This window comes from Piliocolobus tephrosceles, chromosome 11 (assembly GCF_002776525.5).
Source record: "Piliocolobus tephrosceles isolate RC106 chromosome 11, ASM277652v3, whole genome shotgun sequence".
Classification (NCBI taxonomy): domain Eukaryota; kingdom Metazoa; phylum Chordata; class Mammalia; order Primates; family Cercopithecidae; genus Piliocolobus; species Piliocolobus tephrosceles.
The window spans coordinates 52165010-52188930 of record NC_045444.1 but is presented as its reverse complement, the minus strand read 5'-3'; the positions used below and the strand labels follow the sequence as shown (position 1 = coordinate 52188930).

At 35.2% G+C, this 23921-nt stretch overlaps 1 protein-coding gene across 2 annotated transcripts in view; it reads left to right on the top strand.

The window, feature by feature from the left end:
- SCN9A (sodium voltage-gated channel alpha subunit 9) overlaps positions 1-23921 on the top strand; it is a 184549-nt gene that overhangs the window by 83039 nt on the left and 77589 nt on the right. Inside the window, exons 8-17 of one of the 2 annotated variants that reach the window (XM_023188138.2) lie at positions 3384-3447; positions 4710-4851; positions 6904-7110; positions 8784-9071; positions 10829-11167; positions 13876-14005; positions 15096-15334; positions 17387-17560; positions 18366-18722; positions 23252-23728. In XM_023188138.2, the coding sequence (XP_023043906.1) occupies positions 3384-3447; positions 4710-4851; positions 6904-7110; positions 8784-9071; positions 10829-11167; positions 13876-14005; positions 15096-15334; positions 17387-17560; positions 18366-18722; positions 23252-23728 (2417 nt within the window). Of the gene's footprint in view, positions 1-3383; positions 3448-4709; positions 4852-6903; positions 7111-8783; positions 9072-10828; positions 11201-13875; positions 14006-15095; positions 15335-17386; positions 17561-18365; positions 18723-23251; positions 23729-23921 lie in introns of both variants that reach the window. The other variant, XM_023188137.2, reaches the window with a different exon arrangement.

Sequence of the window (23921 nt, the reverse complement as noted above, 5' to 3'; positions counted from 1 at the left end):
CTTTTTTTTTTTTTTTTTTTTTTTTTTTTTTTTTTGAGACAGAGTCTTGCTCTATCTCCCAGGCTAGAGTGCAGTGGCGCCATCTCAGTTCACTGCAAGCTCCGCCTCCCGGGTTCACGCCATTCTCCTGCCTCAGCCTCCCGAGTAGCTGGGACTACAGGCGCCCGCCACCTCGCCCCGCTAGTTTCTTGTATTTTTTAGTAGAGACGGGGTTTCACCATGTTAGCCAGGATGGTCTCGATCTCCTGACCTCGTGATCCGCCCGTCTTGGCCTCCCAAAGTGCTGGGATTACAGGCTTGAGCCACCGCGCCCGGCCATTTTTTTCCTTTTTAAAAGACGTTAACCTTAAATCTTCTTGAAGCCTACCATCTTAATAATTTAATGTCTAGTTGTTTAGAAATTATTGTAAAGTTTTCTACAAACCTAGAGTGAGCTACCTGCATTGCTTTACCTTTCATCATTCTTGTACTGTGTTAAATACAGTAGTGCAGCAGTGTGCTAATACAGACAGCTCCAGAGCCCATTCATATAATTCGGCTCCTCAGTGGTTGATATACGTGAACCAGAGTTAGTTTAAAGGATAATTGTAAAGTAATCCATCCTTAATAAAATACTTTGGATGTTTATGTATGCAAAATTGCATCTTATCCTCCCCCATCGCCATACTCACACTCTACCAGGCCCATCCTTCCCAAGGTTCAGGAGTGTTTTCACGAAAGCTTTTCATGCACATTTTCACCTACATTTGCACCTCAAACTATGAGGCTTTATTGTTTTATCTGTGTCTTCTAAGTAAGATAAAATGATGATGTGTAAGTCAATCAATAGTATTATCTCAAATTGTATAATAGTTTAATTATAATAACTCCCGTTTTTGAGCAGCTAGTACAGAATGTGTGGATCACAGTATCAAGTGGTTTACATGCAATATCCTATTTATACTATTTAACAACTTTATAAAGTAGGTATTCTTATACATATTTTACAGATGCGGCAGCTAAGGCTTAATGGCTTAAAGATAATTCACTTAAGAAGGGATAGAAGCAACATTCAAATCCAAGAATATCTGATTTCATAGTCTTTCTTCCATGATTACTCCAAAAGTCTCCTAATAATCAGATTTTTTATTTGACCTGAGTAAAATAGGAAGTCAAGTTCTTATTAAGTAGAATAGATATTTAAGAGAGAAGACAAAAGGTGTTTTACTCACTTAAACGTTTACTATACAAGGATAGATCTACCTGATGTAAATGACGAGTTGATGGGTGCTGACGAGTTGATGGGTGCTGACGAGTTGATGGGTGCAGCACACCAGCATGTGCAACATATAATTTGCACAAGTATACATAGGTAACAAACCTGCACGTTGTGCACATGTACCCTAGAACTTAAAGTATAATAATAATAATAATAATAATAATAATAATAATAATAATAAAGGATAGATCTGCCTCGAGTCTTAGGAATAAGCCTTAACAGCAAATGACAGAAGGGTTGATGGGAACTTTTACTACTAAAAATTAGCACAAAGGGTAACATGAAAGGTGAAAAATGGAAAATATGCATTCATTACATTGTCATCTCCTCAACACCTAGAATTAGTAGGTCCTAAATAAATATGGACTGGTGAATGAAAAGTAAGAGAAGTTCAGAAAACAAATTTTATTCATTTATATACTGCCTTACTGAGTCTGCGTCTTATGGAGTATTTTGGGACTCAGTCAGGGGCTCTCTTCCTGCTCTTCCCTTTCCCTCAACTCCCATTTCCTCCTCTTCCCTCCCTACCCCCTTTCTTCTTCTCTATTCTCCTATTTTCCCTTCTCTTCCCTTCCTTTTCCTTTTCTAGCTACAAACTTTCTCTCCAGGTAAATTCATCAATCCGCATGGCCTTGAAAGTTGTATATTAGATGATAACTCTCATCTTTATATTCCAGCCTTGATAGCTCTACTGATGTCCAGAATCTCATATCAATCCAGCTGCTTACTTGAAAAATGTAATACCCAACAATCATCCCAAACAAAGCATGGCTGAAACAGAACTCCTGGTTTTTCTCCAGACCTCTTCTTGCTGCAGTTTTCCTCTACTCAGCAATGGGCACTACCAACTCCCCCGCTGATAGATCCTGTGTCTTCTCTTTTGCACACACCCTGCATGCTCTCCATCAGAGGGTCCTGTCCATTCTCCTTCCATCCCCTTCTCTCCATGTCCACAGCTATTCTCTGGGTTGTAGCCATATCCTGTCTCACTATTGTCACCTAACTTGTCTCCTTGCCTCCACACCTGCTTCTCTATAGCCCACTGCCCACAGAGTAACCACAGTGACATTTTTAAATGTCAGTAGTATCCCATATTTCTATTTCCCACTTCTATTACATTCATGTACCACATAACAATGTTTTAGTCAATAGTGGACCACATATATAATGATGATCTCATAAGATTATAATACTGTGTTTTTTACTGTACCTTTTCTGTGTTTAGATACACACTTTCCGTTGTATAACAGTTGCCTACAGTATTGAGTACAGTAGCCCACTCTACAGGTTTGCAGCCCAGGAGCAATAGGCTATACCACATAGCCTAGGTTTATGGTAGCCTATACCATCTAGGTTTGTATAAGTGTACCCTAGGAGGTTTGCACAAGGACGAAACGTCCTAATGATGCATTTCTCAGAATGTATCACAGTCATTATGTGACACTTGACTGTACCTTTAATCACACTTAAAATCCAAACTCATTTCAATGATATGCAAATTCTGACATGATCTGGCCCTTGCCTACCTCTGCCATCACAATCCTCCCTCTCACCACATTGTAGCCACGCTACACTGTAGCCACATCTTGCTGGCTTTTCCACACACCAACTTCATCTCTGCCTTAGGACTTTAGCTCTTGCTCTTCCCCCAGCCCAAATATCTCTTCACCAGTCTTTTCATGGCTGTCTTCCTTGTCACATTTAGATCTTAGTTGAAATATCATCTCCTTAGAAAGACCTTCCCTCACTACAGCCTACCACATTGCCTTAATTTATTTTCTTTAGATCATTTATTACTATCTGAAAATATCTTGTCTTTTTATTTATTTACTTAAGTTTTCATCCAACCACAACCTCCACCCTCACCTAAACATAAAGGAGGCCTCATAAAACTAATGATTTTATTCATCATGTTTATTGTCATATTTATTGCCTAGCCTATAAGATATTATCAATAAATATTTGAGGGAGAATATATGAGAAAATAGTAAACAAATGGATGCATATTGCCTGGTTCCAGGCCTGAATTTCTAGATAATTGTCTATATCAATTGATTTGCCTGCTTTATCACAATCACAGATTAAATTCTGTAATGTTATAATTGTTCACATTCTTCTTCAACAGAATATTTTTATTACTTGGAGGGATCCAAAGATGCTCTCCTTTGTGGTTTCAGCACAGATTCGGGGTATGTAATATTTGTTTTCTTTTTAGTCTAAAGGCTGAAAGAGAAGGAAAAGAATGTTCAATCAGTTTGCAAATTAGTCTTTGATTCTGTATTGCTTTTTATATATTTCATGGTTTTATTTGTCTCATTCTGTCCCACAACAAATCCAGTCTTTAAAATGTTCACAGTTAATGCATACTCTTGAAAGCAAGACTTTGAAATAGTGCTTGAATTAACACAAGACAGAAGTCACATAAATCTTAAGAAGGTAGAAAATGTTACTTCTAGAAAACACCAAAAGTTGGTTGGATAGTTTCAGGTCTTTCTTCTTTCTGGAAAAAGAAGAGTCACAAAATCAATTTTTCTTTCTACTCTCAAGTTCCACTCATTCTCCAATTAAATGTGACTCATAGGTGACTGAATGTTGTGTTTTGGCAACTCTAAGCAAAGAGATTCCTTGGACTTGGGTACATATATTTTAAGAATATTGTATATATAAGAATATTGTATATATCCAACTGTCCATATTGCTGCTTCTCTCTTACACCAACTTCATTTTGTAGCATTAGCTGCATTAGCTCTTGCTTTTCCCCCTATGCAGACATCTCTTCATCAGTCTCTGTGTACACTGGAAACATAGGAATAAACTGGATAAGGTTGCTGTTCCCAGAAGAATCTCAGAGTATTGTATTTATTTAATGGCCTCAGGAAAAACCAGTCCACCAATTTTAGAAAGAAAAAAGTCTTAAAGCTACAAATTTTTATGAACATAGACAATTACTGTATTTTGACTATTATTGATTCTAATCCATTCCAAGAATTACACAGATAGAAAGAGCTTTGGTAGCAGCCTACATATCAATATTTACTGATCCAAGAACTATTACAAAACATCTATTGAAAGTTTCCATGTTTTAATGATGATAATGCTAATGGCAGCTATGATTTATTAAATACTTTCTATGTGCAGGAAGTAAGCTAAGTAATTTGTACACATTATCTTATTTAAACTTATTACAAATCTTATTTTCTTGAGGTAGATGTTATTATCCTATTTTCACAGACAGACTTGTGCCTTGAAGAATTTGGTAAAGTCACTATAAGTAGTCAGTAGTAGAGAGTGATTCAAAACCAGTTCATCCTGGCTCCAAATCATGTATTCTTAATCATTATTCAATGTTGTCCCCCTATAGAAGAAACCTTGAATTTGTAACTTTTCACTAAGGCTATTTAGCTTGTGTCCTGAAGACACTCTCACCTATAATGTTCTTTTTCATGTGTAGCCAATGTCCAGAGGGGTACACCTGTATGAAAATTGGCAGAAACCCTGATTATGGCTACACGAGCTTTGACACTTTCAGCTGGGCCTTCTTAGCCTTGTTTAGGCTAATGACCCAAGATTACTGGGAAAACCTTTACCAACAGGTGAGTGCCAAGAGAAACATGCATTGTATTTTTGAATGGCATATGTATCTGGTGTATGTTAACAGCCTATATTAGGAGAATTTTTATTTATTTGAGAATGGAGGAAACTCTATTATCTTATTACTAAAATTATAAGTGTTTTACTCCCATCACTAATAATAGGAATAGTTCTTGAATCGTAAATAATTTTCTTATCTTTTCTGGGCATATTTAATCTCTAGATCTTTCCCTTTCCTGAGTATATTATCCCATGGGGTCCTAGTTAAGTACCAGGACATACTGCAATGTTTTCTCAAGCTGCTCCTGCACATGTACTGTTTTCCATGTGTGCTTGGGATGGTCTGAAGAGAAGAGGCTCTCTGATGTTCACCTGCTCACCATGTTTTATTTTTGAACTCCTATTTACAGTTAAAGATTCAATTCATTTCTCTAAGTTTTTCTCTCCCAAATCAACTGCTCCCAACTGTAGACTTCCATGACGTTTTGTATATTCTTCTGTTTATATCATTAATCTCTCATACTGTAAGTGTTAATTCACATGGCCATTTCCTCTAACTTGAATGTGAACCTGTTGGGGCTGTAGTCTCTATTTACTTGTATATTCTCAGCAGCCAACCCAAAAGGAAGGAGAGCAAAATGATTACTCTATATTATGCATAACAATGATACACTTTTCTCAGAATAGTTGCAGATTTGTCTTTTTTTTCTTTTTTGGCCTATTTTATATTTACTTTATTTCCAAGAATATTATAAATGAATTCAGAAATTATGTAAGATGCACTTTACAGCAAACACGGGAATGCAAATATTTTTAAATAGGCAACAATGCAGAAATTATGTAAGATGCACTTTACAGCAAACACGGGAATGCAAATATTTTTAAATAGGCAACAAGTGGTCACCTTTACTCAAAATTAAAGAAACACAAATAAAAAAATTAAAATAATTTTTCATCAGAGGTAAGACTTATTTTTCATTTAATATCTGTTTATACTATTCTAAATTCACTTTAAAATGCTTTGTATGATAAAAGTATATTATATTATACAATTAGTAATATAAATGCTAATTATCTTGTAAATTTGTTTAAGTTACTTATAGATTCTCAATATTAGACCTTTGTCAGATGGGTAGATTGCCAAATTTTTCTCCCATGGAATACAATGCAGCCATAGAAAAGAATAAGTTCATGTCCTTTGCAGGGACATGGATGAAGCTAGAAATCATCATTCTCAGCAAACTAAAACAGGAACAGAAAACCAAACACCACATGTTCTCACTCATAAGTGAGAGCTGGGTAATAAGAACAGATGGTCACAGGGAGAGGATCATCACACACTGGGGCCTGTCGGGGTTGGGGGGTAAGGGGAGGAATAGCATTAGGAGACATAACTAATGTAGGTAACGGTTAATGGGTGCAGCAACCCACCATGGCACGTGTAACATGTAACATGTAACAAACCTGCACGTTATGCCAAAAAAAAAAAAAAAAAAAGAAAAATCTCTGTACCTTCAGTTTAATTTTGCTCTAATCCTAAAACTATTTTGAAAAATCAAATCTATTTTAAAAAGCAAAGAAAACCAAAAAAAGTTAATTGAAACACCTATGAGATGAATAAAGTAATTAAATAAGACTATCTCCCTAGAGTTAACATTCAATGATATTATTAATATTTGATGGTAAAGAAAGAAAAGATAGAATTTTAACAGTAAGAGGGACTGTAGATATCACCTGTTCCTAAAATTTGAAAGTGAGCAAAGGATTTGATTTTATGAGTAATTTTCAGACTGTAGGAAAAAATGCATGATTTTTATACCACTACACTTAATAATCAAGAATCATACTTGACTTTAGTACAAGCATATTACATTGCTATATTCTTTGTACTGAAAATGTGTTTAATATTTGTTTTCCATGAAGATATAATTTCTCTCTATATTTTTGATAACATGAGATTATACAAAACTGTCAAATTTGCCCATGCCAGTTAAGTTGAAATAATTTACTAAAAAATTTCTGTTGTTCAAATGACAGTTTCCATTTTTCCCTAGACGCTGCGTGCTGCTGGCAAAACCTACATGATCTTCTTTGTCGTAGTGATTTTCCTGGGCTCCTTTTATCTAATAAACTTGATCTTGGCTGTGGTTGCCATGGCTTATGAAGAACAGAACCAGGCAAACATTGAAGAAGCTAAACAGAAAGAATTAGAATTTCAACAGATGTTAGACCGACTTAAAAAAGAGCAAGAAGAAGCTGAGGTACTGTTATTTGATTTAAAATTCTTCCCAGAGGTAGAAATGCAAAAGGTTACAACAGAGGCTCTGTGGTATGTGTTTGGCCTTCTCCAGCTAGATTTTCTTTAATGAACTTTTGTGTATAAACTGCATCCTCATTTCTGGTGTGGATAAAGGAACCAATTCTGGACTGAGCTAGAATTGATACTTTCCCCATAATCATCTCACTGCATGGAAAGTGATCTAAGGCTGTTCCTCCTAAACCTTTTGCCTACAATGACTTTGTGTGTGTGTGTGTGTGTATGTGTGTGTGTGTGTGTTTATATATACATATATATATGTGTGTGTGTGTGTGTGTGTGTGTATATACACACACTCAAAATGGATTTCCCCAGAGTACCAATTGTATACAGTGGTTTCAGGAAACTTATTTTAATGTTAAAATTAACAGATACTGTTCTATGGGGTATGAAGACCACAGTGCATCATGTTTTGTTAATGTCACAAGGATTTTTAAGATAAAACAGGAGATATTAAGAAAATAATAATTTTGATGTGGCTACTTCAGGTTGTCACAGATCCTTGAAAGTTTCCTCCTTAATCCTCTCTCCAAAGAGATTCTTCAGTGTAAATGTTTGAGAAGGCTTGTACGAAGAGAAACGTAATTTCAAATATACTGCAGGTGTCTTAACATTTGTCTGAAGGTTTGACCTAGTTAAACCTCTTCAAGGAATCTAATGTATTAGGGGAGGGCCATCATCTGTAATGCAGATAAATTATGATACACAAATATTCAGTGCAGTGTTTGAATAATAGTAAAAATAAGAAAACATTTAAATATTGGAAAATTAGAAAATAAGAAAATTATGAAAACTGTGTATCTCAGAGTATAATTTTACCATGGAAGTATGTGTTTTTTAAAAATTATGATGTCATGAGGAAAAATCTTTTAGAATAATGATGGATTAAATACTATAGTCAGATACAATCTCAGTTTTAAAATTATACAGACATATACAAAGAATGGAAGAAATATCTGCACCAATTATTTCTGGGATGTAAGATGACTTTTTTTCTGTTTTTCATTTGTATCTTTATTTTCCATGTTTTTACAAGAATTTTTTTAGTGTTTACAAACAAAACATTTTTATAAAAGGACAGTACTGGGTTATCCCAGGTACTACCTAGGGAATCCCCAGAAGTTTCATTCAGGCCAATACCCATTGACCTTACCACTTTCTTACAATATTGTGCTGTAATAATTCATTTATTTTTCAGATAACTCAATCTTTATTAAACCATAGAGTGCCTGATTCTATTGATGATATGGAGTTAATTGCCTGATCATCAAATTGTCTGTCTAATTACATGGTTTATGTGAGTTTTACATTCCAAAATTACCTTGTAAAACATTAACATATAATATTTAATTTGTCTTTACTGTAAGCAAATTAATAACATGTGATAGTTTAATTCCAAAACACAATAGAGCTTTATTTCAACCTGAGACAAAATATATATATATATATACTTTGTAAGCATTCTGATCACTGTGTAAAGAAAATGATCATTTCATGTTTAAAGGACATGATTATTTGCATCATGTTGTTATGCTGATAGGTGAAAGATGTCCTGTCCTAGGGTTTCCTAGGATTTGGAAATGACTCATTTAAGTGTTAACATCTTGGCCCAACCAGGCAATCGCAGCAGCAGCAGCTGAATATACAAGTATTAGGAGAAGCAGAATTATGGGCCTCTCAGAGAGTTCTTCTGAAACATCCAAACTGAGCTCTAAAAGTGCTAAAGAAAGAAGAAACAGAAGAAAGAAAAAGAATCAAAAGAAGCTCTCCAGTGGAGAAGAAAAGGGAGATGCTGAGAAATTGTCCAAATCAGATTCAGAGGAGAACATCAGAAGAAAAAGTTTCCACCTTGGTGTGGAAGGGCATAGGCGAGCACATGAAAAGAGATTGTCTACCCCCAATCAGGTACCACCCAAACTGCTCAATGTGTATCACCAGAGGCAGAATGATAGAGAAAAATGTCTTATTTTAGGGTAAGAGACCTCAGGAGAGGATAGCGAATGACTTCATTGGTATGATTTTAGGTAAAAACCTAGTATCGCTGGGCGTTAATGGAAAGATGTACACAGGTTTTCATTTGGGTTTGATTAGTTTTGAAAGATGTTATAGTTTCAGAATTGACAATATATTTTCTAATAAACTAATTTTCAGAAGCAAAATATTCCTGAGAACCATTGTACTATTCACACTATAGACGAGTTGTGCTTCTTTCTTTTCTTTTTTTTTTTTTTTTTTTTTTTTTTTTTTGAGACGGAGTCTTGCTGTGTCACCCAGGCTGCAGTCAGCTCACTGCAAGCTCCACCTCCCGGGCTTACGCCATTCTCCTGCCCCAGCCTCCCAAGTAGCTGGGACTACAGGCGCCCGCCACCACGCCTGGCTAATTTTTTGTATTTTTGGTAGAGACGGGGGTTTCACCATGTTAGCCAGGATGGTCTCAATCTCCTGACCTCGTGATCTGCCCGCCTCGGCCTCCCAAAGTGCTGGGATTACAGGCGTAAGCCACCATGCCTGGCCTTGCTTCTTTCTTAACCATTATAGTTAATAGTATTACCTGAGTATCACTCACCCATTTGGAACTTTAGAGAAGCCTTTGATATCCTCCACCCCCAACCACATCAACTACTAATATGTAGTGCCATAGTCCGTTAATTCTGCTTATGTGGAACTTCTCTTTCCCTTTCTCTTTTCACTGGAACCTTCATCTCTCAGGTCTCCCTGCCCATAATTCTGCACAAACCCCCAAGAAGAACCATTGCTTCTGTTTTCCTTAGGACTTCCCTGTTTTCCATCACACAACCCCACAAATCATTTTTGTAAACTAAAAATCTAATTAAGAATCTGCAAGATACTGCTTGATATACACAATAATAAAAGGTAGAGTCCCTGCCTTCACAATTTCACTTGAACCTAGGCGATGATACAGAACTTGGACACATATATCAATAAAAATAAATATGACAGGAGCAGTCTAAGCTGGTTTTGAGGCAAAGGCCTTGCCATACTTTTTCCATTGTTCACAATATTTGCCGCTTTGTTCTTTACGTAGTAAGCACTAATGTCTATTGAACTAGATCCTTCCAAGGGATTTGCATCCTGGACATGAGTCATATAAGCATGAATTTTTCCTCCTCTTCGGTATTGGGCAACTACTTTAAAAATATTTGATGACTTTATAAATTAACTGGTGTTAAATGGTCTTTTTAAATACACTCTAACTGAGCTGTTAGTACGTAAGGTGGATTTTCAATGCAAAGAACCATACAGCATGATTTCCAGTTTTTTTGTGAGGCTTGGGGATTGATATATAAAAAGCTGAATGACCAGTAGCAATACTAAGTTCTTTTTTTAAATGATATATTCTGTGCAGCAAAATGAATGGCATTAAAAGAAAGGAGCAGTAACTCTAGACCAGAATATTAGAGAGCTGTACAGCAACAAATAATTTACCTGGTCCTGAAAGGATGAATTCTGCAAATCATTTCATCCCTTCAGTGGAATAAGTTTTTTTTCTCACTGAATTGCTTCGTTTTTAAGTGTGTTTCTTTTACGTCAGTATAGAGCCACCTGCCCTCAGGCCAGTGGGTTCAGTGGTATTTATATGAAGTGTACTTCTATTAGTAGGTGCTTCCGCAAATGCATGTTATTGTTTAATTTTTCTGCAGTCACCACTCAGCATTCGTGGCTCCTTGTTTTCTGCAAGGCGAAGCAGCAGAACAAGTCTTTTTAGTTTCAAAGGCCGAGGAAGAGATATAGGATCTGAGACCGATTTTGCCGATGATGAGCACAGCATTTTTGGAGACAATGAGAGCAGAAGGGGCTCATTGTTTGTGCCCCACAGACCCCAGGAGCGACGCAGCAGTAACATCAGCCAAGCCAGTAGGTCCCCACCAATGCTGCCGGTGAACGGGAAAATGCACAGTGCTGTGGACTGCAACGGTGTGGTCTCCCTGGTTGATGGACGCTCAGCCCTCATGCTCCCCAATGGACAGCTTCTGCCAGAGGTGATAATAGATAAGGCAACTTCTGATGACAGCGTAAGGACGTTTTACATAGCTCAGGCATGGCTGGGCCCTTGTTCCTGCATCAGTCGGTCTCTCTGCTGGAGGGCCTTCTCTCTGGTCTTGTGAATGGCTCTGCATTTTGCAATACTTTTTCTATAGAAACACACCTTTGATTCATTACCTTAATCCTCATTCTATGTGTTGTAGGCATCTAACTCAAAGATAAAATCCCATTTTTGTAAAAAGGTACTTGTCTATTAATTTTATAATTGAAGATTATAAATAATCTATTTAGAGAACAATTTATGAAAGATAAATATATAGATAGATATCAGCACAGAAAATGCAATGATAATGCTGATATTAGTTAATAATAGATCCCATTTCTGTGAAGAAATTTGGATTACTTGCCAGCTACTGCTATCTTTTTCAGGTCACAACTTAATATGTACCTATTCCAAGGAATTCCAAGGAATCTTATTTGAGTTGTTAGTAGCAGCAAACACATATTTAGTATTTACAACAACCCCATGAGATGATATATTATTATCTCTGTTTTACAAATGGGAAAATTGAGGCACGGGGAAATAAAGCAACTTACCCCAATGTACTCAGGTAATAAACGGTAGCTCTGAAGTTGAAACAGAGGCTGTCTGTTTCAGAGCTTGTACTCTTAACCACCCACTCTACTATCTCTCCAATGTGCAGTAGAACTCTTACCTTGAAAAAATTTAGAATGACTATGTCTTAGGTCCTCTATATAAATGAAATATAACTGTTTTCCTTTTTAAAAAATATTTCATCTGGAGTCTATGAATCAAAACAAAATATCTGAAACGCAAGCATTGATACAAACAAACATAAAAGCAAAACAACAATTTTACAGCAGTTCCAAAGGTCTAGGAGTCACTGAGTGGTTAGAGAAAGGTGTCTGATTAGGCTTGAAAGTGAGATCTTTCTCATTCCTGGAGTTTCCAGGATATGTCTTTAGCCCAGTCACTATGCTATGCTGCATTACTAATATCAGCAAGGGCTTTGACTAGCCCAATAAGCTTCAAACATATGCTACATGCTTATATATTTATATTTGCAGACAGTGTAGTATTTTAAATGAGAATAAAGTTCCATTAAATCCATGGCCACACATATATTTCAATTTGAATAAATGCATGTGCTTTTAGGTAACATGTGACCTCTATGTGTGCATGATACAGCTTAAGCCCTTCTCTCAAGGTATTTTTCCTTATTGAATGAGCATGTTAAATTTCTGTGGAATCAAACTTTGGTTGCATTTTGTTTTTCAATTATGTGTGTAGTATGTAAAATATTATATAATTTATATCAGATTTGGAGATTATTTCATATTTTTCAATGAAGTTTCTTCATTTAAGAGTTTTTTAACCATAGAAAAATCAGTATCACAATAAATCCTAAAGTGAAAACTAGAAAACTAGGGGAATTAGTGGATACTTATAAGATACAATGGTAATACAATAAACATAAAATTGTGGCACAATATATGGTTTATATGAAAACACTGCATAACAAATAATGTCATCTCTATACCTGAAACATATCTACATGGAAAAGAATTTGTTTAATCTGACAAATTCTTATTTCACAGACTATAGTACAGAAAACATGGTTTCGAGACTTTTCAAAAAGTTGACTTTTTACAGAGATCTCTCAAATGGGTGTGTCTGTTCACATACACATATATGTATAATACACCCATGCACATATTTATGCCTGTATGTGTTTTGATACACCACATACATGCATGACTATAGCTATACAACTATACAACTTTACAAATCTAGAAATATATATTTATATATTTAAATATATGTATTTAAAATATATACCACATACCACACACAAGCAGACAAACGTGATAGATCTAGAGTTGTATAGTTTTTTTGTGTGTATATGTGTATGTGAGTATGTGTGTGTATTTCTGGCCTGCACGGAATCAACATAGTGTTTTAAATTTGAATTAATTTTCAAGTTTTACAAATAAGACATTTTCTCACAAAAATAAATATACTTGGTATGCATGAGTTCATATTTTTGCATGGCAACAATTTCTAGAGCTGAAGAGTGGTCACCTCTTTCAGATGTAGCTTGCATTCTCCATTTCACTAATTGTTCTTTTCAAACTGAGTCATTGATCATCATATACTCTGCTCAGTTCATGAGGTCTTCCTTGGCAGTAAGAGACAAGCATTACAGTAGTTTCATTAATGTTGTTCCCTCAATACAAAGTAATTCCAGAAGTTTATCAGAGAACACTGAGATTCTACCCCTGTAGATACACAGCACTACAGCACTTTAACTGTTTTCATGTAGGACTCTCACATGATAAAACTATCTGAATAAATTGGACACCCAGAAAGGGAGAGAGGTGATGATAGTGATATAACAAAAAAGCAGCTAGCTTTATTTTTATCTCCTAAATATTAATTCCTTTAATCCTCACAAGAATATGAAGCAAGTACTATGATTATCCCCGTTTTACCAATAATAAAACTGAGACAGTTAAGTAACTCTCCTGTGATATACAGCCAGTAAGTAGCAGAGCCATAATTTGAACCCAGCATCTAAGCTCTACTTTTAATTACTCACCACAGCTCTATAAGCAAGATTTTATCTTATACCTACAATTTATTAGGATTCTGTTCTTAAGCCGTTAATTGATCTTTCTTTAGGGCACAACCAATCAAATACACAAGAAAAGGCGTTGTAGTTCCTATCTCCTTTCAGAGGATATGCTGAATGATCCTAACCTCAGACAGAGAGCAATGAGTAGAGCAAGCATATTAACAAACACTGTGGAAGGTATGTAATAATCTTCTTTTTACCGTACAGATTCTTAAATAAAATTAACATAAATCTGGTCAACCTTAAATAGACACGTGAAATTCTTAGGAATAATTCAGAGGCCATAAAATAGTTTTAAATGATGGTGAAGATAACCAATGGATATTGATGGAATTGTTTTATGTGCTTAAAAATGGATAAAGTTATTTGCTCTTAAACACACGCATTGATAACATGGCAAAAATGACTTTGCAAAAATGAAAATAAATACCCACAAAGACAGATGTTGGGTGATCTGACCTTTCAAAGACAAGTGATTTAATGGTAATTGATGCAGAAAACAAGGTTAACCCAGAGCTATGTGATTCTGTCCCTATACAATCTTACAAATTACATATTCACTCAAAATTTGTCTCTTCTAATAAGCAAAGATAGTCAAAGGGTGACAACTTTACAAACTGTTCTGGCTTCTACCCTCTCCCCTGACAATATGCCCCAGGTCCCACCTGGTCCCTGGTCTAACACTTCACCCCCACATTCCCATCATGGGAGCAGACAAAGTGTCTACCCATCCCCTGAATGAATGATGAGAAGTAAATGGGCTGGCTAATGGTGTGAAATGTCTATTTCATGAGTCCTCCATAAATTATTTCTAGTTGCTTGGTTCTAGGATTGTTTTCACCCGTGAACTATTACAGCAAGAGTTTTTTCTGGATAGAATAGTCTCATCTTATTGTTGTCATGGGACTAAAAACACAGGTGAAAAATATGCATATTGGTGGAAAATATACATTTCTCTGTTAAGGAAACATTAGTTCTCCTGTTTACCATCACATGTTAGGTTCATTTTTCTCTGAAAGATGCCCACATGTGTGCTTGCAGTCATTAATTTCACTTCCTTACCCTCACTTATGCTTCATCTAGGCAACAAACATGTCATAATAGACTTATGTAAGAGGCTATACTTTCATTGAAAACAGTACTGTTAAATTTTCAAAATCTAAACTACAAATCTTGTTTCAATATTAGAGTGCCTCACTGATTTGTATCTGGTTAGCAGTGAAATATACAAGTGGCTGACTCCATGTTCTCTGTTTTTTTCTCCCAGAACTTGAAGAGTCCAGACAAAAATGTCCACCTTGGTGGTACAGATTTGCACACAAATTCTTGATCTGGAATTGCTCTCCATATTGGATAAAATTCAAAAAGTATATCTATTTTATTGTAATGGATCCTTTTGTAGATCTTGCAATTACCATTTGCATAGTTTTAAACACATTATTTATGGCAATGGAACATCACCCAATGACTGAGGAATTCAAAAATGTACTTGCTATAGGAAATTTGGTAAGTCTCTTATTCTGTGTTGCATACTCATAGTTTCTCTCTTTAGTTGTCATCACTGTCATTTCATATTTTTTTATGTCAGATGAATCTGCAGCCTCATAATTATGCGTATCAAGAAGTTACCATATGAATGGATGCGTAGAGCCAAGTTTCTGGTTATCTCTTCCAAAATAATTGTGCAGTAGTGTTGAGGTCTATAAATAACAATACTATTTCTATAAAAGGTTACCATCTTGGGAGTTGATAATGATTTTTTCTTCCAGCATATTTCTTGGGAGCAACACTTAACATTTTTGGTTCTTTCTTATACCTTCCTAATTACATGGCTGCTTTCTTGTAAGTACACATCTCACATATTTTCAGAAAACCTGTGGATGTATTGCTTTGACATAATAGTGGTGAAGTGTTTGGGTCCTCAGAGTCCCAAAGACCTGTGTTTGAATGCTGATTCTGCATTATATGAGTGATATGGCCTTGGACAAATATTTTAACTCCATATTATTTAATTTCATCATTTATAAAATATTACTTCATTATAAAATGATAATTATTATTTATAATATAATTATAACTATATTTCATTTATCATATTGTTAGGTGGATTAAATAGTTTCTACTTATTAGCCTGGCATATAGTAAATACACAATAAATTAAAGCTATCATCATCATCAACATTATTATCAACAAAACTTCAAAAACTTAATGAAACAAGCTTTAAAAACAACTATTTTGAGAAACCAAAATGGTTGAACTGGACATAGAAGACTCAAGGATAGGTGAGAAGGTGATCAACAGGCTTCTAAAAGATATAAGATCCAATTAGGAAAACTGATGACACAGTGATCTCTAAAATGTACAGTGTTGGTCACACTAACTCATAGTAAACAAAGGGCCAGTTTTTGACTATGGATGTGAGGCAGGTACCAGTTCATTTTTAGGGCTAGAGAATCCCAGCTTATGACTCTTCGTAAACCATGAATAACTCTGAGTATCTTTGTCAATGTCTACATAAGATAATTTTTCTTTTGCTGTGGTCCCAAACAAGTTGATATTTGAAGACCAGAAGTTCTTTTCTGGGTCTGCCTTCTCTTCCAAATTGTCTACAAATATTCCCAGTTAACAATGTTTTCCCCCATGTGCTCGCTGAGTTAGCATTCTTCTTCCCTTCTGTTTATCTTTGGAAAAAGGCAGAATATCTAGTTTCTAATTGTTGGTGGAGATCCAGATCATGCAAATAAGTACCTTCTCACTGAGATGACTACATCCCTGTGAACTCAGAAAGGATTTACGTGGTCACAGCTATTACCACAACCTCAAGTCCAGCTGCTCCCTGCCAATCGTCTTGATCCTGCATTATTTGAAAATTGACTCCTACAATTATAGACCTAAACATTTCCCTTAGAATCTTCTTTGATCAGATTCCTTGAGTCAAAGTGTACCCAAAGGATTCATTTCCGTGTTGCCTTTTTAAGTGAGTCCTTTGATACCAGTATCATGAATTAATGAGATTTTGCAAAGCACTTTTGTGTCAAAGCTTTAGAAGTCTTACTTTAGCTGCCATCTTGTCAATTAAATACTTTTTTCTCATCTGCTGATAAATCTTTAAAGAGTGAGTCAACATGTTCTTTATTACTCTAACAGTAGTCAGATCAGAAATTTTTTTTTTTTCTGGCTCAAAATTTCAGTATCAATTTATGTTTTCTTTTTATCTTCTTCCAGAACAACTTTTTGACCCACATAAATTATTTGAAAACAGTGACTGTGTCAATTACCAAATGTTTTACTGAAATTTTAATATGCTATTCTAAAATGCTCTGTAAAAATGATGAGCACTGACAGGACAGTTAGAGCTTCAACCTTTTGATACTTATATGGGAGCCAGGGAAGAGCAATACCTAGTTTATAGGACTAAGTTGATAAGAATATCCATTTATAAAGTATTTAGCAAACTGTCTGGAACACAGTAAATGCTAAGTAAACAGTGATTATTATCATTGTATTGATTTACTATTTTCTAATATTAACAGAAAAACATTATATTTCTCACTCAGGTCTTCACTGGAATCTTTGCAGCTGAAATGGTATTAAAACTGATTGCCATGGATCCATATGAGTATTTCCAAGTAGGCTGGAATATTTTTGACAGCCTTATTGTGACTTTAAGTTTAGTGGAGCTCTTTCTGGCAGATGTGGAAGGACTGTCAGTTCTGCGATCATTCAGACTGGTAAACATAAACTAAGGTTGCCATTATATTCTATAATAAAGGGATATTTATTTGGTTTTGCATTATTATTTAAAACTTTTTGGAATTTGAATCAAAAGGCAAGATTACATCTTAATATCTAGTAAAATAAAATCCATTCATTGACAAATGCACTTAAAGAACTGAAACCACTTGAGTAATTTTACAATTTTTGAAGACATGCTCAATTCTAATTTGAAGTACACACTAATATAATATAAATATTTTCTATTATATTAATATAGGACAATAATTTATTTCACAGTAAGAAGCTTATGGCTTACAGAATTTCAATGATTATATGTTCATAACTTTATGAATTTGGTAAAGATCAGATAGTTATCCCTCAAACAATTGTTGTCTGATCTTAACAATATAAAAACAAATAAAGACTTTTTAAAGCACATTTCTCCAATATGCTAGAATTTATCTAAATGTCAGCATGAAAAAATGTATAAAAGTATTAGAAAATAGAATTAAGGATAAATTATCAGTTCTAAAAGAAATAATATCACAAAAATTATAAGAGATTTCTATAGCAATCCTGAACTAAAAGTACATACTTTCTTCATAATATCTGTTGTCATTTTTTGGGGCAAGTAGAACAAAATAACAGAAATATTGAAAATAGATGAAAATGAAAAATAAGAATAGTTTATTTTAGCCAGATAATAATGACAATATTATAGGACTTAAAGTCAGCTTTAAACTTTGAACAAAAATCAAGATTGGAAACATTGAAAATATTTTCATAATGATTAATATTAAACTTTATATTTGCTTTTAGCTCCGAGTCTTCAAGTTGGCAAAATCCTGGCCAACATTGAACATGCTGATTAAGATCATTGGTAACTCGGTAGGGGCTCTAGGTAACCTTACCTTAGTGTTGGCCATCATCGTCTTCATTTTTGCTGTGGTCGGCATGCAGCTCTTTGGTAAGAGCTACAAAGAATGTGTCTGCAAGATCAATGATGACTGTACACTCCCACGGTGGCACATGAACGACTTCTTCCACTCCTTCCTGATTGTATTCCGCGTGCTGTGTGGAGAGTGGATAGAGACCATGTGGGACTGTATGGAGGTTGCTGGTCAAGCTATGTGCCTTATTGTTTACATGATGGTCATGGTCATTGGAAACCTGGTGGTATGTAACCAGATGTTCATACATTTTAATTTCTCTGTGGAAATTATTTTGTGATGATGTGATCTATTATTTTTATAATTCTATAATTATATCTAAAGTTATTAATTGCAACAGAATAGTGATAATTTTAATACAAGAAAGAACAGGAAAGAGAACAAAATGTTGTTTTGGTTTCCCTAGCCAAATAATCCGTATTTATATTGTTCAAAATCACTGCCTATTCATTGTAATGCAAAGCTTTCTATGTTTCTCTCTAATCTTGATAGTAATGGCATATGCTCTCTTGAAGCTATACTAGTAAATAATATATGATTTAGTTAATAATAACAAAAATGAAGTTAATAATGGACCAAGGCAAATGAAAGGACTGGTCCCGTACCTTATAGCCATGTATAAGACTAGCCTCTACAGCAAGGATCAGCACCTATGCCCCACAGACCATAGCAAGTCCAGTGCCTGTTATTGTGCAGCCCTGGGAGCTAAGAATGATTTTTACATTTTTAAGTGGTTAAAATAATCAAAAGAAGAATAAATGACACATGCACATTATATGAAATTCAAATTTTAGTGTTCATAAATTTTATTCAAACATGGGAATGTTAATTCATTTACATATCTTCCATGGCTGCTTTTACACTACAATGGCAGAGGTGAATAGCTGCCATGGAAATCCTATGCCCAATAGCATCTAAAATATTTATCATTTAGCCCTTTACAGAAAAAGTTTTCCAACCACTGGCCTATAGCATAGCAATTTGTCTATTTTTTGAATTAGTGTTTTCTTGGCTTGTACTTCTTTTTATTTTATTCTTCCTTATACTGATTGGTGAAAACTTTCAAACTTACAAGCAGGAGAAAATTGGGATAAGATGCTCTTCTATGAGCCACTCATCTCAATTCTCAAATCTGCCATGTTGACTAGTCTCGGTTGGTCAGCCTAACATCAAATCTCTCCTCAGGTATCCAGAAGGTGGGGTATGGTAATAGCCATATGGTAAGTGCCTTCACTTCCCACTGAGTTGAAAAAAGTTACTAAAATATTGTTGTCCTTGTAACCACCATAAAAAAAAGGACTCAGAAGTCAGGACAGAAACCTACATTCATCCAATCACACACTAAATGATACTGTGCCAGACATACACAAAGGTATTTATGCAGCACAAATTCTGGATTTTTACTGCACAAAAAATATACATCATGGATTACCATTCTGTAATTGTTGATCACCCTCAAGTTGTGGTAATAAATAAGCTTCCTAGTTTTATACAGCCTTACAAATTCCTTCCAATATGGAATGAAATACACATTCTCTTTGTTTCTTCTTCTCAGTTTTGCATTTATACGCTCCTATAGCAGGATTTGCTTGTGTATTTCCTTTTCTTTCTTCCTTCCTTCCTTCCTTCCTTCCTTCCTTCCTTCCTTCCTTCCTTCCTTCCTTCCTTCCTTCCTTCTTTCCTTTTCTTTCTTTTTTTTTTTTTTTTGAGATGGAGTCTCACTTTGTTGCCCAGGCTGGAGTGCAATGATGCGATCTCGGCTCACCCCAACCTCCACCTTCCAGGTTCAAGCAGTTCACTTGCCTCAGCCTCCTGAGTAGCTGAGATTACAGGCGCATGCTACCGTTCCAGCTAATTTTTGTATTTTCAGTAGAGACGGATTTCGTCATGTTGGCCAGGCTGGTCTCGAGCTCCTGACCTCAGGTGATCCAGCCTCTTTGGCTTCCCAAAGTGCTGGAATTATAGGCATGAGCCACCACGCCCAGCCGTGTATTTCTTCTTACAAAATTTTGACATAAAATCATGAAATTGGGACAGGTATAACTTGTGAAAACATGCCACATCAAAGCCAATGATCACAAATAATTTAAATGTTTATTATTTATTCAGGCAAATTCAAAGGGAAAGGCATTCTCTTGGCTCTCACTTTATCCATCAATATTTTTCAGTATCTTCTCTGTGAAAAGAAAGATATTTAGGTATTGTTTAGATAGGAAGGCATTGTTTAGGTATTATTTAGGATGGAAGACCAAAACCAATTACCCATGATCTAATCCTTGTTTTTAAGATGCTTATTAGGACACAGAAAAGTGGTACACAAAAGGTATCAGACAAGGAAGAAGTGATGAGTTCTACCAACGAGGTTAAAATAAAATGCTTTTGACACTTAAAAGAAAGAGTTCTAGATTGAGAATTAAGGGAGGTTTTTGAAGTGGGCCTTTGAAGAATGGATAATATAATATTTGATCATGGACACTGATGTGAGAGTTGTGTTTTCCTTTGAATGACAATATAGATTTATAGTAAAAAACAGAGGAGATATATTGGTGAGTGTTTCATTCATGTAGAATTAGTGTTAACTAACTCATATTGTTATTCTTTAATTATTAATTATTGGCAATGAAAGTATACAGAAGAAAATTCATAAAGTTGATAACCAATTCTTAACTAATAAAGGAACTACCTATATCATAGAATTAAAATTTAAGGAAAAAATATATTCCTGATATAGTCTTCCACATTAGAATTATATGCTAAACTGGCTTCTCTTTTTTTATATTTTTCTTTTTTTATATTTCTCTAATTTATTATCTAATTTATATTTATTTATTCAGTCATTTTATTGCCAATTAATTGAAGTGGTTAAGGACCACAGATTTAGTAAAACATTTGGAAAAATAGATTTTAGGCAGCTCAGGTCTATATCAAGAAACTTGTGAAGACCATTAATCACAATGAGACTTTGAATCAAGTATACATTTTGTTAATATTTCTTCTCTTGTTTAACGTGATAATACAAAGATGATACAAATGGACTTTATTTTGATTTGTGATACCCACTAGGTTATAGAAATATTAGAGACTTATGATTTTTGAAGGAAAGAAAGTTGTCACAGCAGCTCTTCTCAACGAAGTGAGAACCTCATGAGCCACCACACCCTATTAAGATGGTTTAACACTTGAATGGATTAAGGAGAATAAAGCAGTAAAATGGACCCTCAGATCCTCACCCATATTCCTATTAAAACAATTACACACAAATGTGTATTTCATAGTGAAATATACTTTTTCATTGACAACTATTAAACCATTTCAGGGACTTTTAGCAATTATCAAAATTGTTCACTATGATTCCCAGACCTCCCACCTCCAGAATTTCCTCTTAAATCAGACTTATTGAGACACACAATTTTAACCTGCTCTCTTTACTTACATCTCAGAGAAACTGTTTTGTTTAGATATGACCAAAATGAGGGGTGAGTACCTTCTCTTCAGTTAGGTCTTACTCTGATTTTTAAAACATGAGGTAGATGATTTGGGCCATGAAAAGATTTACATCAAATGCCAATTCAATTTCCTTTTTTGTTTCCTGGGTAAAACAATGTTTAAATATAATTTACATGTTTCCTGCCCTCTGTGAACATTTTTTTTTACGATTTTTTTTTTTGAGATGGAGTCTTGCTCTGTCGCCCAGGGTGGAGTGCAGTGGTGTGATCTCGGTTCACTGCAAGCTCCACCTCCCGGGTTCATGCCATTCTCCTGCCTCAGCCTCCTGAGTAGCTGGGACTACAGGCGCCCACCACCACGCCCAGCTAATTTTTGTATTTTTAGTAGAGACCGGGTTTCACTTTGTTAGCCAGGATGGTCTCAATCTCCTGACCTCGTGATCCACCCACCTCAGCCTCCTAAAGTGCTGGGATTACAGGCGTGAGCCACCGCACCTGGCCTTTTTTTTTTTTTTTTTACAATGTTGAGTTCACCTGCACTTCTACTTCAGCGAGAAAAAAAATAATAATAATTAACTCAAAAATAAGACTTTGTTTCAAGAGAATAGAAATTGTCCTAACCTTTTTTTTATCTCTTCTAGGGCCAACATAATAGGCAATGAAGCCAGCCAATCATAATGCCATTATTGCATGTGAATCAGGTTCAAGGGGCAGGTCCTTTTCTGTGCTTTAAAAGTCACATTAAGTAGTATTCTAGCACACTTCTTGCACAGAATATTTTATTACAGGAAATTTGTAAGTATTGTATGTTCCATTTGTTGGAACAAGTGACATTTATCTTCTGGTAAAGTGAACAAAAATCTTTAGCACAATAGAAAATAGTCACAATTATCTTGATCTACCTGTTTCTCACAAGTAATAAAGAATAATGATAGATGAATGCTAGGAGAGTTTTTTGGGTTCATAAAAGGGAAATTGATTAAGGAACTACTGCTACAGAAATGAACTTAGAAATGATGTAATGATAATGGTGAGGGATCATTCTCTCTGCCCCCCATGGTAGTTCTTCCTGGGTATGGCTGAGCCTCTACTGCCAAGTCTGCTGGGGCTAGTCTAGGGATACAGTGATGAGGAGTTTACCCTCTCCTCTGTCTCTCTCATGTGGTCTTATCTGTGCGTGAAAAGGTGCAGAAATCTTTGTTGCTGGTTTGTATTGTGGCCTATATTCAGAAAAGTGTGCTTATTTTATTTTATTTTTTATATTTCCTATCTCCCTATTTCTCTACCCCCTCTCCCCACCCTCATATAGGTCCTAAACCTATTTCTGGCCTTATTATTGAGTTCATTTAGTTCAGACAATCTTACAGCAATTGAAGAAGACCCTGATGCAAACAACCTCCAGATTGCAGTGACCAGAATTAAAAAGGGAATAAATTATGTGAAGCAAACCTTACGTGAATTTATTCTAAAAGCATTTTCCAAAAAACCAAAGATTTCCAGGGAGATAAGACAAACAGAAGATCTGAATACTAAGAAGGAAAACTATATTTCTAACTATACACTTGCTGAAATGAGCAAAGGTCACAATTTCCTCAAGGAAAAAGATAAAATCAGTGGTTTTGGAAGCAGCGTGGACAAATACTTGATGGAAGACAGTGATGGTCAATCTTTTATTCACAATCCCAGCCTCACAGTGACAGTGCCAATTGCCCCTGGGGAATCCGATTTGGAAAATATGAATGCTGAGGAACTTAGCAGCGATTCAGATAGTGAATACAGCAAAGTGGTAAGAATGCTTCATATACTTTGTGTTTCATATTAACAATTAGTATGAAATGAATGAAAATTTCAGATTTCTGTTGTCATAAGTTCTTCTTAACATTGCATATAGTGATGGATAGGTTTCTGCGCATGTCTACACAACAGCTTCCTGAAGATTCATCTGGTAAAATTTTCTTACTAGTTCTTAATAATTGATT